Genomic DNA, 16,365 nt, shown 5'->3' with positions numbered 1-16,365 from the left:
ATGAATGAGCTTTTCGTTGAAGTGATTAATTGTAATATAAATTTCTAACTTTAGCTTTTGGACATCATCCATCATCATTCGCTTTGGATTCAAGTTCTGAGTGCAATAGAAACTTTCTAAACTCTTTCTTCAGTAGGTATTTGAGTTGTTGAAAAATGTAGATCTTTTTTAAGAGGATTTTGTTATGATTTTAATGTAAGCACAGAAAATATGGCAGTTGGTTTCATTCTTATTTCTTCAGTTCTCAGTCATTCCTCAGTTGCAGACCTTCTGCTTTCATTTTTGCCTAGATGTGAACTTAAATAGAAAATATTTTTCAGGGGCTTCCCTGGTGGCACAGTGGTTAAGAATCCGCCTGCCAATGCAGGAGACACGGGTTCGAGCCCTGGTCCGGGAAGATCCCACATGCCGTGGAGCAGCTAAGCCCATGCGCCACAACTACTGAGCCTGCGCTCTAGAGCCCGTGAGCCACAACTACTGAGCCTGCGTGCCACAACTGTTGAAGCCTGCGCGCCTAGAGCCTGTGCTCCGCAACAAGAGAAGCCAACGCAATGAGAAGCCTGTGCACCGCAACGAAGAGTAGCCCCTGCTCGCCACAACTAGAGAAAGCTCGCGTGCAGCAACGAAGACCCAATGCAGCCAAAAATAAATAAATAAATTTATTTTAAAAAAAAATTCATAGTTATCTGAAACATGTGACTCCATATAACATTTAAATTATTTAAAGAGCTTGCATAGCTTTTAATTTTTTTTCTAAGCATTTTCACATCTTTTATCTCATTTTTGACTTGATAGCTCTGTAAGGTTGTAGGATGATGACTTGGTCTCTCCATTTACTGGGAGAGGAGACTAATCTAGAACTGTTCAGGTCCCTTGACTGAATTCAAAGCCCTGTCTTCTGGGTTCATAGGCCATGTGTCTTCTCACAGTTTTAATGTCCTAATTGTTTTCTTGAAGGATCATTTATTAGTTCATTGTAACTAATAGGAAGAGCCTAAATATAGAAATCATAAGAGCAGAAACTGAGAAGTGTGAGGAATGTCCGAGTATTGGTTAGCGCACTTAAGTTATTTTTATCTGTTTTGTCTTGTCCCCAGAGAAGGATACAGGTAGTGAACAATGGGGAATTAAGTAAAATGTATTTTCCTTGATTACAATATTCTTTTTCTCACCTAGGACCAAATGGCTCGGAATCCAGCTGCTATTGACATGTTTATCATAGGTAAGAGAAAAGTCTCTTCTTTCTGGTCGAAAAAATTAAGTTGGTAAAAACTTTTCTGTTACTTGATCAACTGGCAATTTTATATTTGTATTTCTTAAAGCTTGCTGGTTCATAAAGTACTATAACTAGGTTCTCATTAGAATAGCCCTTGTACATTATTTGACTTGGGTTTCCGTTTGGAAAAAAGCTGTGCCATATACAACCTTGTGCTCTTAGGATTCTGCTATAGAACAGTGAAATGTATAGAATTGCTAAGAATGTGTATATAGTTCCCTTACACACACATGCATTTTCCATTGATCATATCAATACATAATTAGAGATATAGATACATAAAATAACTACACTTTTTCTCTTCTGGTGCCAGTGCTATAGTAAAATACTGATGTCACACCAGAGACCTCAGACCAGCAGTCTTCAGAGACCAGAATAAACTGGGCCTTATAAACTGCTTGGCACACCTGGTTTTTCTTGGCCTGAAAAGCGTATTTCTCATAGGATTTTGAGAACAATTCAATTTGTATTCAAGAGCAGCTCCCCCCTGTGCTATTCATCCATTCTTGTTTTGCTTAGATTTTGCTCACATAGAAGACAAAGAGAAGCTTCCTGACTATCCATGCTGCTTTTTAAAGGCATTTCTGGAACATATTAAACATCATTATATATTAATAGTAAAAGGATCTTGCAGGCCAAGGCATCTGTATTAAATTGTATCTCCTAATTGGAACCTTGAACAGAGTATAAGTCTCTGTGCGTTCAAACTACGGCATATTCTAGGTTTGTGGCATACTTCACAATATCAAGAAGTTCTCACCCCTGCGCAGTCAGTTATAAAACACTTTTAAGCTTGGTTCCTAGCCTTCAGCTAACCCTGATTCCTGTGGTCTGTGGTATCTAAGTTAAGCACCCTCTGGGGGTTCCGCCCTTGCTCGTTGCCCTCTTTGGCTTCTCTGGGTGGCACATACTCTGAGAACATGATCGTCCTGGCTCTAGCCCAGTGGTGCTGCTCAGTCTATAAACTAAAGTCTGCCTGAGCTCTAAGGTAAGCTGCCGGCTAGGCTCTGTGAGTTTCTTAGTCTTAGTTTGGTGCTGGTCTGACATGGTGTGGAAGACCCCACCACTACAGCAGAGTACAAAGGTCTGAGAATACTCTTCTGGGAGTTGGGGTTTCTCCTAGAATGAGAGAGTAAAGCAAAAGATTTGAGATGCACTGGAAGAAATGAGGTGAGAAGTTAGTGCTGGGAGGAAAGATGAGAAAGCATCTGATCTGCCTTTACACTACCTTGATAAAACCCCAATACTCTCAAAGGAACTGCAAGATATGGGCTTACTTTAAAAGGTAAATTACTGTAGAACATATAAATTACATCTTAATTCAACTAAGTTTGACTTTCTTGGAATTTTTGGTAAAACGTAAGACGGAATCTCCTGATATTCAGTGAATTATTAATACATATTTAAGAAAACTGGAATCTATGTGCAGATAAGTTTAGTGGTGAAGGCTGCATGGAAAATTTTATCCTTATTTTAAAGAACACACTTCGGTATATGTTGTAATAAATTAAGGCACATTAAAATACACCATGCCAATTTCTTTTTTCATGTAAATCATAAGAAATTTCTTTTTTCTTATATAACATTTTAGTTCATGAAATTTACAAAATGATTTTTTAAACTCTGCAGGGAAACTGCTAGTTCTCAAAACAGAAAATTGTACCTTCTATGAATTTAAAAACATTCATGTGGCCCCTTAATATCTAGCTCAAAGTGGATAGAAGATGATCAGTGATCATTTGAATAAAGTAGCATTTAATAAAGGGTTAGAGTGGGCCATTAATAGGCATTGAAAAAAGAGTAAACTATTGTAGCTTACCTTCTGTCAGTTGATACCTTTAAAATTTTAAAGCTGTATACTCTCAGACTCAAGCTTAAATTGTATCTTCAGTCATTCCCTAAATAGAATTATAAGTAAATACATACTATAAATTTAGCATCTGACTTTCAGTGTGGCGGAGAACAGGAACTGGGTTAATAGAAACAAGATTATGAAGAAATTCATTAAACAACATTGATTAAGGGACTAGTATGTGTTAGGCACTGAGCTGTATTAACAGTAAATGATGGGGGTCTGAGAAAGTTATGTTGTATTACCCACAAGAGGCAACATAATTCATGTAAATACTTGTTATTGATCCAGTCACTAGGTCACGGATATATGGTCTGGACTGGACTATCCCAGTCATTCTTCTCTGCGTTGAGCTGGTCACTGAGAATATGGAGGACCGCTGTACATTTGAATCTGTAGTAATGCAACTGGGCTACTTTGGGATTGGCCTGATGCCCAGAACTCCACAGTGCTATACCCCTATTAGATGTCCAGACTGATCCTGGCTTCTGCCAGAATTTTGTGCATGAGTCAGGATGTGCCTGGACCAGGGATGTACCCTGATCATATGAGGATAGGTGCTGATACGTTTTCTGTAGTTTCTTCCTAGACATAGCTATATCTCCTTTGTTCTATATGTTCCAGAAATTATAGACAGAAGGCTTTTCATTCTTGTACCAGAACAAATTAAAGTTTAAAAGTCAACTATTTAGTTTTAAGTGTAAAAAGTAGTTTGAAGGTAGTCGGAGGATTCCCTAGCAAGGTAGTTTGGAATAAGATTGATAGAACTGAGGATAGAAATTTACCTAATAAAGGATTAGTAGAATGGTATATATAAATATTTCTAGTTTTGGCATCACTAGATATCACTATTAAGCATAGAGAAATTGTCGTTTTCCCCCTTGTTTCCTGTATAAATTTAAAAAAACCTATTTGTCCTTTTCTCTTTTTTTTCCCCTTCCTTTTTTACAGGTGCTACTTTTACTGACTGGTTTACTTCTTATGTCAACAATGTTGTATCAGGTGGCTTCCCTATCATCAGAGACCAAATTTTCAGGTATTTCACTTGGGGCTTTATGGATTGGAATGATTATAAATCAGAAAAAAACATCAGTTACAGATCATGAGATGAAGTTTCCCCTGAAGGTTAATAACAGAACCTCTCATCTTAAGTCTCACTATTTTATTCTCACTTTAAAGCCAACACATCCAAACAGTTGAACAGCCAGTATTTTTTTCATCTTGAAGAATCAAGAGAAAAAACTGATTTTGATTTAGAAGCTGTGGCTTTATAGTAGTTACATAGTTGTGGGGTTTTTTTGGCGGTGGAGTGGGAGGCTGTTGCCAATAACAGATTTACTGTGAATAGCAAGTCAGTAACTATTAGCTCCTGGAAATATTAGTCATTATCTCTAAATGGAACACTCAGGTATTATAGATGGAACTAGAGGTTGGTTCACAGTAGTCCAGTTGGCAGAAATGATACGTTAATTATACATTAGAGGCCTCTAGAATAACAATACTAACACATTTTTCTTGTCAGAGTCACTGTGTATAGGGCATAGCTGGGTTTTCAGATGTTCCAAAAGTTTCCTTAGCTCTAAAGACTGAAATAAGCTCTTTTTAGTTTCCAAGTTAGTTACTGATCCATTATTTGAACCACTGGTCAACCACTGGTTGAACCTTGACTGCTATCATTATTGATTCAGAGTCTTCAAGGTTTTCTAGTTTGTTTGTTCTTTTAAGCTTAATAACTATACCTTTGAGGTGCCAAATATGATTTAAATTTGTTTTTACCGTAAAGTAAAATATAAACTATTTTGCATTGAATCTTTAAATCTTTTATCTTACAGAATTGATGTTTGTTGATTAAAAAATGTTTAATTTTTTAAAATTACCTAGATATGTTCATGATGCAGAGTGTGTAGCAACGACTGGGGATATTACAGTTTCAGTTTCCACATCGTTTCTGCCAGAACTGAGCTCTGTACATCCACCCCACTATTTCTTCACATACCGAATCAGGTGAGAATTTTAAATGGGGTTGCCTTTTGGGATATACCTTATGGATGTGTTGTTATCACCCCATTTGACATGATATAAAAACACATTCTGAAAGGCAGCTTCTGGCTAAAGTGTGGAAGTAGGTGGATAACAAACAAATTTTCTATAATATAGTGTTTGTAAAGCACCTTGAGTTTGTATCAACTTTTGTGCCAGGTACTTTGAGAGGTGGACCACTAAGCTGTAATCATCGTGAAAGGTCAGTATTAGAGTTATAATGCGTTCTGAAAGCTATGAAATTGCCCAAGATAAAACGATGCATTTCAGTTTTATCTTGCCTGTCTATATTTAATTAAAAGTGTAATAAATATTTATTGAGTACAGCCTGTATATTAGACATAGTGCTGAGCAAGCCCTGGATTTGGTTAAATAAAAAACAAATATTAAATACACTTTAATTAGAAGTACTCTGTACTGTGAGGTAAAGATAACTCATTGCCCTAAGGGATTAAGAATGCTTTGTTTTTAGACATATTTTTAAATACTTTATGATATATATTTTCAAAAAATACATATACATGCATATATACATTACTAGAAATAATAATGTATACTTAACCAGAAAGCATTCTAGGATTTTGGTATTGTATGAAGCCTTTGATATGTCCAGTTACACATATTCAGATGAATGTTGTTTTAATTGTTTAATTTAATCCTGCCTAGGATTGAGATAAGCTTAAAATAGTAATACCTACACATGCTTATACGGTATTCTAAATGAAAATCAGAGTCTCAGAAAAAGGAGGGAAATAATAGTATTGGAAAACAGAGTCAAGGTATAACCCCAGTAACTAAATAGTAGATGCACGAAATAGTGACATTTTGCTCTGAGCTTTCTAGAAGCTAATGGAGAAAAGGGCTGTATAGCCTTGTAGTGAAAGAAAAGACTCCATTTTTTAGAACAGAAGTTTTTCATGGCACCATATTCTAGAAAGTGTTTCCCACATTGGTCTTTATTTGAACAGCAAAAGATTGTTGTCACCACTATGTTTGTAAATTTTTATGTTGCCCATTCTATTGTTAAATCCTAAATGAAAGTCAAGTGTGTAAATTGAATGAAACCATTTCTGTGGGGGAGTCCAGCTAATTAGGCCAGAATCTTTGCAAACTTACAGGAAGAGATGATTTACACAGACTTTGGGTTGGGTTTCTTAATTTCCTTTGGAAATCCCTTTCACTGGCTTAGCTCAAAATACTGTAGCTCTTAAACAGAAAAAACCAACGTGTCTCTACCACTCCATTCTCTTCTCCAGGATTGAAATGTCAAAAGATGCACTTCCTGAGAAGGCATGTCAGTTAGACAGTCGCTACTGGAGAATAACAAATGCTAAAGGTGACGTGGAAGAAGTTCAAGGACCTGGAGTAGTTGGTATGTATCCCAAGATTTGGGTTTATACATCAGTTGCTTCTAAAACATTTTGGAGGGTATATATGTGATACATAGCTTGGCAAATGCATGATGTAGTTAGTGGATAAGACTGCATCTTTTTAATAGCTGTGTTTCAGTGTGAAAGATATCATAGATTCTGAATTTTTCTCCTAACTACAATATTTTGCTTCATAAATATAATGTGTAAAGGTCATTATTTTATCAGTTTAGTACCTGAAACATGAACTTTTCTAAAATTATAGCAAACTCAATTATTCAGGGATTGAATTTCCCTTCTGTAGATCACGCGGGTTTCTTGCTTTTCCTTCTTAACTGCTTTATTTTCTTAGCTGGATAATTATTCATTATCATATTCTCTAGGGTTACAGGGTGTACGGCAGAAAGAGAAAATAAATTTCATATTGGTCATCTTTTTGAAACTTCAGGAGAAATGTTAAACTTAGTAGCACAGATTTTATTGTTTTTTGATTTCAATCATCTCTAGCCTCTGATTACCATTGACATTTGGCTTTTTAAAAAATTATGTTTATCATAAGTTTATGAGACCTCAGATTCTTCACGTTTTATATGTGTACTTCAGGAAAATAATACTGTTTAAGCTATGCGCTTTTGTTATTGGTCCTAAGCATATGTAGAATTCAGTTTAAATTGAAGTTGTTGTAACTAATTGCCACAAATAGATTCATATTCTACGTGTCTTTTTAAGGAATTTTTCCTGGATATTAAAGAATTTTATTAAAGCTGTAATTCTTTTTCTGTCATTTTGTCTATTGGTATAAAACCTTTCCCTTGTGACTGCCATTTTGTCTGGGCTAAATGCTTAAGATGCATCTTCAGAGTTTTATGTTTTAGTCTCTTGCTACATTTAAACATTTAGATTATCCTTATCTCTGTTTGAACTAGAATATGTGACACTTTTTATTACCAGTGTCTTAAAGATTGTGTCCTCAATGCCACTCCTTTTTTTTAAATTAGTTTTTTATAAATTAATTTTATTTTATTTATTTTTGGCTGTGTTGGGTCTTCCTTGCTGCACACGGGCTTTCTCTAGTTGCGGTGAGCAGGGGCTACTCTTTGTTGCGGTGCGCAGGCTTCTCATTGCAGTGGCTTCTCTTGTTGCAGAGCACGGGCTCTAGGCACACGGGCTTCAGTAGTTACAGCATGCTGGCTCCGTAGTTGTGGCTTGTGGGCTCTAGAGCGCAGGCTCAGTAGTTGTGGCTCCCGGGCTCTAGAGCACAGGCTCAGTAGTTGTGGCACACGGGCTTAGTTGCTCCGCGGCATGTGGGATCTTCCCGGACCAGGGCTTGAACCCGTGTCCCCTGCATTGGCAGTTGGATTCTTAACCACTGCGCCACGAGGGAAGCCCCCCTCTCTTTTTTTAATTTTCATTCTACTGGATATCACCCCCCCCACCCCCAACACACTATAGGTAATTAGGAGAGTACAAAAAAATGTCAAAATACTCATAATCCCATCCTAAAATATTAACATTTTGTTATAGTTCCTTTTAGATCTTTTCTAATTATGCATTTTCTTTAATATAGTTTAAAGAGGACATATCGTGTTTGCTATAATGAAGAACTAAGTATTATACTTTAATTTATTGTTACTGTTTTCTCTGCAGGTGAATTTCCAATCATCAGCCCAGGCCGGGTATATGAATACACAAGTTGTACCACATTCTCTACAACATCAGGCTATATGGAAGGATATTATACCTTCCATTTCCTTTACTTTAAAGACAAGATCTTTAATGTTGCCATTCCCCGATTCCATATGGCATGTCCGACATTCAGGGTGTCTATAGCTCGATTGGTAGGTTAAATTTTCCTCTGGTGCTGCTTTTACATGACTTTGTAGAATGAACTCCACAGAGGGTCTTTGTTGATTACCCAGACAGATAGTTTGTAAATGGTATTTCAGAGAACCCTAGAGATTTTGAGGGAAATATCTTTGGAGGGAGGGGGAGATGTGTGAATATGTTGGGGGGGTGGACAGTAAGTAAACTAGGCTCCAGATTCTTCAATCAGAGTAACTCTGCTGTTATGTTTTTGTTGTTGTTTTTATTTGTTTGTTTGTTTTAAATAGACTTTATTTTTTCGAGCAGTTTCAGATTCACAGCAAAATTGAGCAGAAGGTACAGAGATTTCCCATATACCCTCTGCTTCAACTCATGCATAGACTCCCCCATCATCAATATCTCCCGCCAGAGTGGTAACTTTGCTACAGCTGGTGAACCTACATTGACACATCATTAGCACCCAAAGTCCATAGTTTACATTAGGGTTCACTCTTGGTGTTGCATATTCTGTGGGTTTGAATGTGTGTATAATGACATGTATCCACCATTACAGTATCATATAAAGTAGTTATTGGTTTCAAAGTTTCAGTGTCTTTTCCAGCTTCCAAAAACAGTTTTGTTGCCTAATGAGAATCACCACACTAGACCAGTTAGAATCGCCCTTATTTTATTTCATTAAGACTGGGGAAGCAATTTCTTACAGTGGTTTTGCTAAAACTCCCAATTTTTAAAAATAATATAAATATCCTATAAAATCATTACAAAGAAGATTTAATGGGTAGACTTGCACTTTTAGTAGTCTCTCTTTGGGATCATTTCCTAAGTCAACTAGCTGTTTTTTTGAAATCTCATTTCTAGGGTGACAGGTATAGCAGTAACCCCAATCTTACAGGCTATAAAATGATTAAAGAAAATTATGACACTTGAGTTATACAATAGGAATAAATAATGAATTGCATACCCAGAATATAATCAAGTCATAGGTGTCAAATGTTCATAAAGAGCCCTCTAGCTCCTGGGATGACCCTGATGGGTGGGTCTAATGGAAGTCTGGGAAGATAGACATGATATTAATCTGACTTAGAGTGGATACATTCACAACTTCAGTTTGGAAAGAGAAGGATGATGATGAGACTTTAGGCCATTATACTTGTGGTATTTCTGGTGAAAAGAGTCTACAGCCTGGGTTTAGAAGTGAAGTTTAGCTTCCCTCCCAGTGGTATATTTCCAATACTGTAAATTTGCTACTTCCTATAACAGTCTTCCATTTTTGACTAGCCCCATTTCTGTATGAGATTGGTATCATCTTGTCCTTAAATGTTTGATACAATTTATCAGTGAAGTCATCTTGGGCTGGAGTTCTCTTTGTTGGAACATTTTGAGATATGAATTTTATTTCTTTAATATTCATATTTTCCCTTTCGTGTTTCACTTTCAGTAATTTTGTGTCTTTCAAGGAATTTGTCCATTTGGTCTAAATGTTGAATTTATTAGCATAAAAGTTATTTGCAGTATTCCCTTGATATCCTTTTAATGGCTGTAAGAGCTATAGTTATATGTAGTGTTTTGTTCTTAATATTGGTAATGTACATCTTCTCTTTTGTTCATCATCTTAGCCAGGGGGTTGTCACTTTTCTTGATTATTTAAAGGAACAATTTTTGGTTTCACTGTTTCTCTCTATTTGTTCATTTTCTATTTCATTGATTTCTGGAGTTATCATTATTTCTCTCCCACTTACTGTGGGCTTAATTTGCTTTTTTTTTTTTTTTTTTACTTCTTAAGGTAGAAGTTTAAATTATTGATTTTAGACCTTCTCTCTAAGCACTGTTTTAGCTACATTTCACAAATTTTGATGCATTATTTTTATTAACATTTAATTCAAAATATTCTCAGATTTCCTTTGTAATTTAATTTTGATCTATGTCTTTTCTAGAAATGTATGAATTTCCAAACATTTGGAGCTTTTCCAGTTACCTTTTGGTTATTGATTTCTAGTTTTGTTATGGTTAGAGAACTCGCTGTGTATAATTTCAATATTTTTAAATGTTTTATGGCCCAGCATTATGGTCTATCTTGGTAAATGATCCTTGTGTATTTGAAAAGAATGTATGTTCTGATATTTGGGGGAATATTAATTCTATAAATGGCAAGTCAAATTGGTTGACTGTTTTTCAAGTCTTCTATATATTTACTGATCCTTTGTATGTGTGTGTGTTCTCTGAGAGATGATTGTTGTAATCTCCAACTATAATTACAGTTTTGTCTATTTTTTTAATTCTGAATTTTTATTCTCTTTTTAATTTGCTTCATGTATTTTAATTATATGCAAATATGTTTAGTATTGTTACATGTTTTTAATGAAGTGCTTCTTTTATTGTTATAAAATCTCTATCTATGGCAATATTCCTTGCCCTAAAGTTGCTATATATTCCTGACCTAAAGCGTAAAGAGTGTTGACATTTGTTTGCACAGGTAGTTTGCACAGTTACTATTGGGTCAGTCGATCCTGTTGAGGCTTGTTTTCAATGTTTGTTAGGGTGGGGATAGAGTAGTTTTTATCTAAGGACAATAGTTCTCAGACTTTTCCATCTCATGATCCCCTTCAGCTCTTAAAAGTTATTGAGGACTCCAAAGAACTCTTGCTTTTATGGGTTATATGACATTTATCATGTTAAAAATTAAAACTGAGAAGTTTTATAATATTACTCCTTTTTTAAAGTTTTAAATTTTTAAATTTATAATTTCAAATTACAATAATACAACTCATTACATGTTCGACCCTCTCTTAACTATGTTCTTACTTAAGAGTTTTAGTTTCCTCCCAACCACAAAGAAGCATATAAAATCTTGATCTGCCTTGTGGAAAATGTTTTCTCTTTCTCGAGGATGAGAACTCAATAAAATGAAATGAGAATTCTGGACTTATTTCTAATCAACATGAAAGAGGCAGTGGGGATTGTATTTGTATTGTGTTTATTTGTATTGTACCTTTCCTGTTTAAAAATTAGTTTTTTTGATATGGAAGTTGAGTTGTTCCCCTTATTTGTCCACTAGCCATATATTATCATACTTAATACTTCCTTTTGCTTTATACTTTGAATGTTGCTATAAAACATTTTTTGGTTGGTCTTAAGCCTTTTCTTGGTCTAGGTAGTTTGTTTTTGGACACTTTAGAGGCTCCTGCTGCTTATTTATTTCCATTCTTGTCTGTGTGTTCCTCTTTCCATCTACTGTTTGTATATGTACACTTTTGTCTGAGATCATCAGCAATCTCCCTCTTTAGCTACATTGATTTCTTTAACAGTTTTTCTGTTTTCTTCCTTAAGACAATTAATAATCATACTACCTGGATTTAATGTTTCAGAATTTCCTAAGCCTTAATCCTCTCCCCCTTTTGTACCTTCTACTGAATTTTAAAGTTTTTATTTCCCAGATTAAAAAAATCAAAAGATAAAGTAATGAAATATAGTTATGTATATTTTCTCTGATTGTTGTCGTTAGTGTTATAATAAATCCCAAGTGACAGTTCCTTTGACAAATTCTAAAGGACATTTCCTTTCCCCCACGTTAATTAATTTGCTTGCTCAACAGATATTTATTGAGTACCTACTAGGTGCTGGGGAAAATGCAGTGAACGATATAATCAAAATCTCTGCCTTCAGGGATGTGATGTACAGCATGGCGACTATGGTTAATAACACTGTACTGCATATTTGGAAGTTGCTAAGAGAGTAGATCTTAGAAGTTCTCATCACAAGAAAAAAGCCCTGTAACTATGTAAGGTGATGGATGTTAACTAGATTTATTGTGGGGATCATTTTGTAATGTATACAAATATTGAATCATTATGTTGTACATCTGAAACCAATATAATGTTGTATGTCAATTATGCCTCAATAAAAATAAAAAAAGAAGAAAGTTGAGGAGATTAAAAAAAAAATCTCTGGCTTGGAATTTACATTCTAGTTGGAAGAGACAAAGTGTAGCAAATACACACTCCTCACTTATGTCAAGTAGTAATACGTGCTCTGGGAGAAAAATCAGAGTAAGGGAGCTAAGAAGTATACTGTTGGGTTGTTCTGATATAAAGATGTGTCAGGGAAGGCCTTGGTGACATTTGAGTTCAGACTTGAAGGAAGTAGAGGGAGCTGGGTGGATGTGTGGTTGAAGGGTGTTCCAAGCAGAAGAACAGCAAGTACAGAGGTGCTGAAGCACTCATGTGCTTGGTACGTCTGAAGAACTGCACGGAGGCCAGTGTAGCTGGAGGGCAGTGAACAGGGGAGAGTGGTTAGAGACTCGATCACGGGGTAGTGGGATGCTGTATATGCAATGCCATAAAAGCCTTGGTGGAAGGACTTTTGCTGCCATCACATCCCAAGTTTCCCAACACTTGCCACATTACCAGCTAGGTCCTCCTTGCCGTTCAGAATTCTGTCCAATACAGGAGGTCCTCTCACTGAGTCTTCAAATGTGTGAGAGAGAAAACCAACAGCAGAATGGGTCAAGACTCAGTTAGAGACACTGCTTAAAAGGAGCTGAAGTTCTCAAGAGATGTTCAGATATTGGATGTTCAACATCACTACTGCCTTATTCTGAGAGCCTTCAACAAATTAATTTAAAAGCAGAGGCTACCGATGCTGATTGTCTTTATACTAGGAGCTCAATAGAAATCTCTTAGACCTCCTGTTGACAGTACATAAAACTTACCAGTAGAGGTCATACCTTAGCAATATTTTCAGATCCTCTTTTCTGTAAGCATGTAGGTTAATAAAGAATTGTTATTCAGTACACTAATAAGTTCAGTAAAATTTTATCTTGGGTTGTTAGGAGTGGTCTGTTTGCTACATTGTGTGAATTACCAACCACCATGTAAAAAATAAGTACTATACTGATGAAATATATTTACCATTAAAACCACACTGAGCATTTTAAAACTTGTGATAGAATATATACTCTAGAATTTGCATCAGCATGTGCATTATGAAAATGTATAAAAGGCTATAAAATTCTATTTTAAAAATCTATAAACATTCTCTGAGAAGTCTATAAAAATTCATATTTGGCATGCCCAGTTGTTTAGATTCTAGGTAAATGAGAACTTATATTAAATAAGAGTTAAAAAACTGATAGAAGTTCTTATCAAAAGATTGTTTTCTCTTTCAAGGAAATGGGTCCTGATGAATATGAAGAGATGGAAGAGGAAGAGGAGGAGGAGGAGGAGGAAGACGATGATGATGATTCGGCAGATATGGATGAATCTGATGAAGATGACGAGGAGGAGAGACGGAGGAGAGTCTTTGATGTTCCTATTCGGAGACGCCGCTGCTCTCGCCTTTTTTAGCAAGCCTCTGCTGATGGAAGCCCCGGGGTGAATCAGCCTGTTAAATAGATTTCTCAGTAATGTAAATAACTAAATTGTTCTCAGCTTATAGCAGGAAAACTAGCATGAAATATTGTGCCAGGACCTGGGTTCTATATGACACTACTTTAGGAGCTGGATTGTTTGAGTTTGCTTAGTGTTTTTGAGGTAGAGGAGGAAATGGGAATCTTTTTTTCCTCTTCTAGAAGTCAGTGGGAGAATAGTTCTCTAGCTAAGGAACAGACTTTTTTTTGTTTAAAGATATTTTATACTTATAAAAATATGGAAATGGGAGGGAGTAGAATAAGGATTTAAAATGAAGCAGAAATACCTACACAAGGATAGAGAGAAACTGTGTGACTGAATGATTCTGTGAAAAGACATAAGTTATTTAGAAATGAACAGAATTTGTAATTAGGCTAATCCATTTAGTGAGTCCTATATATTTTGTACTCACAGGGAACTAATTGACTAAATAGCTTGAATGCTAGTTGTCCTTTCTTAGACAATCTGTCCTTAAATTTAGAGTTTTCATCACAACAACCTTGAATTTAAAGTCTATCAGTATGACTTTGACCTTGAATTTAGTCTTCAACTCTGCCAACCTTGAACTTAAAGTCTTCAACACTATGACCTTTATCATGTTGTTCACAGATGCATCATTTTTGAAGTGTAGTGTGTAAAAGTATGTATTGTTTTGCTTATTAACAAAAGATTCTTCACAATATCTCATGTAGTCTAAATTTGAAAATACTGCTTCTGTTTTGTTTCCCCTCTATATACTTGACTGTCTAACTTTGTGATAAGTGACATGAATTTTAAGTTAAGATTAAGTATGTTTCCCTAAAACATGGATTTTTTTGTAATTATGTAATTGAGAGTTTGGAATGAAATCCTCCAAGTGTCAAAAACTCACATTTTGAAAACATATTTTGGTTCCGATCCTGTATTTTGTATAATTGCCTATTTCCCATAAACTAATATTAATAAGCCTTTGCTCTTAAGATGGAAGATGAGATCAAAACTCATTGGCCTATTGCCAGAGGCCCATTCAAAGTCATTTCCTGGCTTTGATGATACTCTGTCATGTACTCCACCTCGCAATTCCCCCAGGAACAGTTCTTTTGTAGGGAAAACTGTAGGAAGAGGGAGGTATATACAGGATTAAGCAGCTCCCATCAGGGACCATGAAGGCAAACTTAGTCTCTCATACTGGCACATGTCAAAATGTTCTGAAGTGGAGTAAGTAGTTTTTCCTGCTTATTTCTTTTTAAATAGGCTCCCAAATCTATTATGCCTATCCCCTTTTTTTTTTTTAATCAACCCACTGGTTTTTTGAAAAATAAACTTCCCCAGTAAAGTAGTGGTTTAATTAAAACTAGTTAACGTTGGAAGTTAAAGCTGGAGTCAGGATACCTTGCCATTCTTTGCATCTTTCTTTTTTCAGAATGGCCTCTCTTCTCTCAGTTCCCAGAGTACTCATGATGTCCCAAATCTCCCTGCCACCCCATCCAATCCTTGCTCCTCAGAATGCTTCAGGCTTGCTTATCCTTCCATCAGAATTCATTCTCTTAGTATGTTGAATGAATGGTCTCTATTTCTTACTAAGGTGTGATTGATTAGCTGATAACAACCTCAGGTGTTTTATTTCATTGGCAAGAATGTGTATTCACACAGAAAACGGATCTAACAGTTGATCAGACTGCTTTTGGTGGAGTGAAGCCCGTTTCTGGCTCCTAGGTCCATTCAGAAAACCACTTATCTTTTACTCATTTGTCTGAAGCTTGATGTATCAGGATGAGGCAGATATGTAAATAAACCGGAGCTTAAATAGCTTAGGGTTTTCTTTTTCTCTTGTGAAAAGTAGAAAGTAACTAGCTCAGGACTGATAAGGTGGCCCAATGGTGTCAACATTCTAGGTTCCTTCCATCTTCCTGTTCTACCATTTGTAGCAGACTTTAATCTTTAAGGTCACCTCATGACTGCAAGATAGCAACTGCAGTCATATTGTATTCCAGGAAGGATGATGAGAAAAGGGAAAAATTAAATGGAAAGTAAAAAGTCAATCATAAGGCTGGAGAGAGGTAAACCAGCCAGGTCTCCAGCAGGAGCAAAAGTAGAGAAGGGGCAAGAGATGCAGGTATTAACATGGGCAGCCTGTAAACCTGGTATGAAGGAATTGTAATGGCCCAAGTAAGACATGCTACAGGCATGAATTAGGGCAGTATCAGTAGGAGTAGAGTGAAGAGAGGATGAAATTGAAGTAGCTAAATGATAAAATAGGCAGGAGTTGGTAATTGCCTGTGTAGGAGTGGAAGAAATAGAAGTTGATTCCAGGTACGGGGCTTCATTTATGAAAAAAAATTGCAGGAAAAGCAGTGGAACATTTGGACACATTTTGAGTTCAAGGTGTCTGTGGGACATACAAATGGAGTTGTCCAGTAATCAGTTGGATATGAATATGAAGATCCAGGGAGTGGTCGGGACTGGAGAATACAGATTTGCAAATCATCTGCAAACATACATACAGTCATCCCTCGGTATCTGCAGGGGATTTATTCCAGGACCTCCACAGATACCAAAACATGCTCAAGTCCCTTATATAAAATGGTGTCATACAGCCAGCCCTTGGTAACTGCATAT

The 16,365-nt window shown here is 36.1% G+C and overlaps 1 protein-coding gene across 4 annotated transcripts in view; it reads left to right on the top strand.

The window, feature by feature from the left end:
• FBXO3 (F-box protein 3) overlaps window positions 1-14,664 on the top strand; it is a 32,289-nt gene extending 17,625 nt beyond the window's left edge. For 2 of the 4 annotated variants that reach the window (XM_032640232.1, XM_032640235.1), the window contains 6 exons: window positions 1,177-1,222; window positions 4,080-4,164; window positions 5,010-5,132; window positions 6,425-6,540; window positions 8,186-8,376; window positions 13,528-14,664. In XM_032640232.1, coding sequence (XP_032496123.1) covers window positions 1,177-1,222; window positions 4,080-4,164; window positions 5,010-5,132; window positions 6,425-6,540; window positions 8,186-8,376; window positions 13,528-13,704 — 738 coding nt within the window. In that variant the 3' untranslated portion in view covers window positions 13,705-14,664. Of the gene's footprint in view, window positions 1-1,176; window positions 1,223-4,079; window positions 4,165-5,009; window positions 5,133-6,424; window positions 6,541-8,185; window positions 8,377-11,954; window positions 12,146-13,527 lie in introns of all 4 variants that reach the window. The other 2 variants (XM_032640234.1, XM_032640233.1) reach the window with 2 other exon arrangements.
• Window positions 14,665-16,365: the final 1,701 nt, after the last annotated feature.

The sequence above is a fragment of the Phocoena sinus genome, chromosome 8 (genome assembly GCF_008692025.1).
Source record: "Phocoena sinus isolate mPhoSin1 chromosome 8, mPhoSin1.pri, whole genome shotgun sequence".
Classification (NCBI taxonomy): Eukaryota; Metazoa; Chordata; class Mammalia; order Artiodactyla; family Phocoenidae; genus Phocoena; species Phocoena sinus.
Note: the sequence above shows the minus strand (reverse complement) of the source record. Positions and strands in the feature narration are given on the sequence as shown.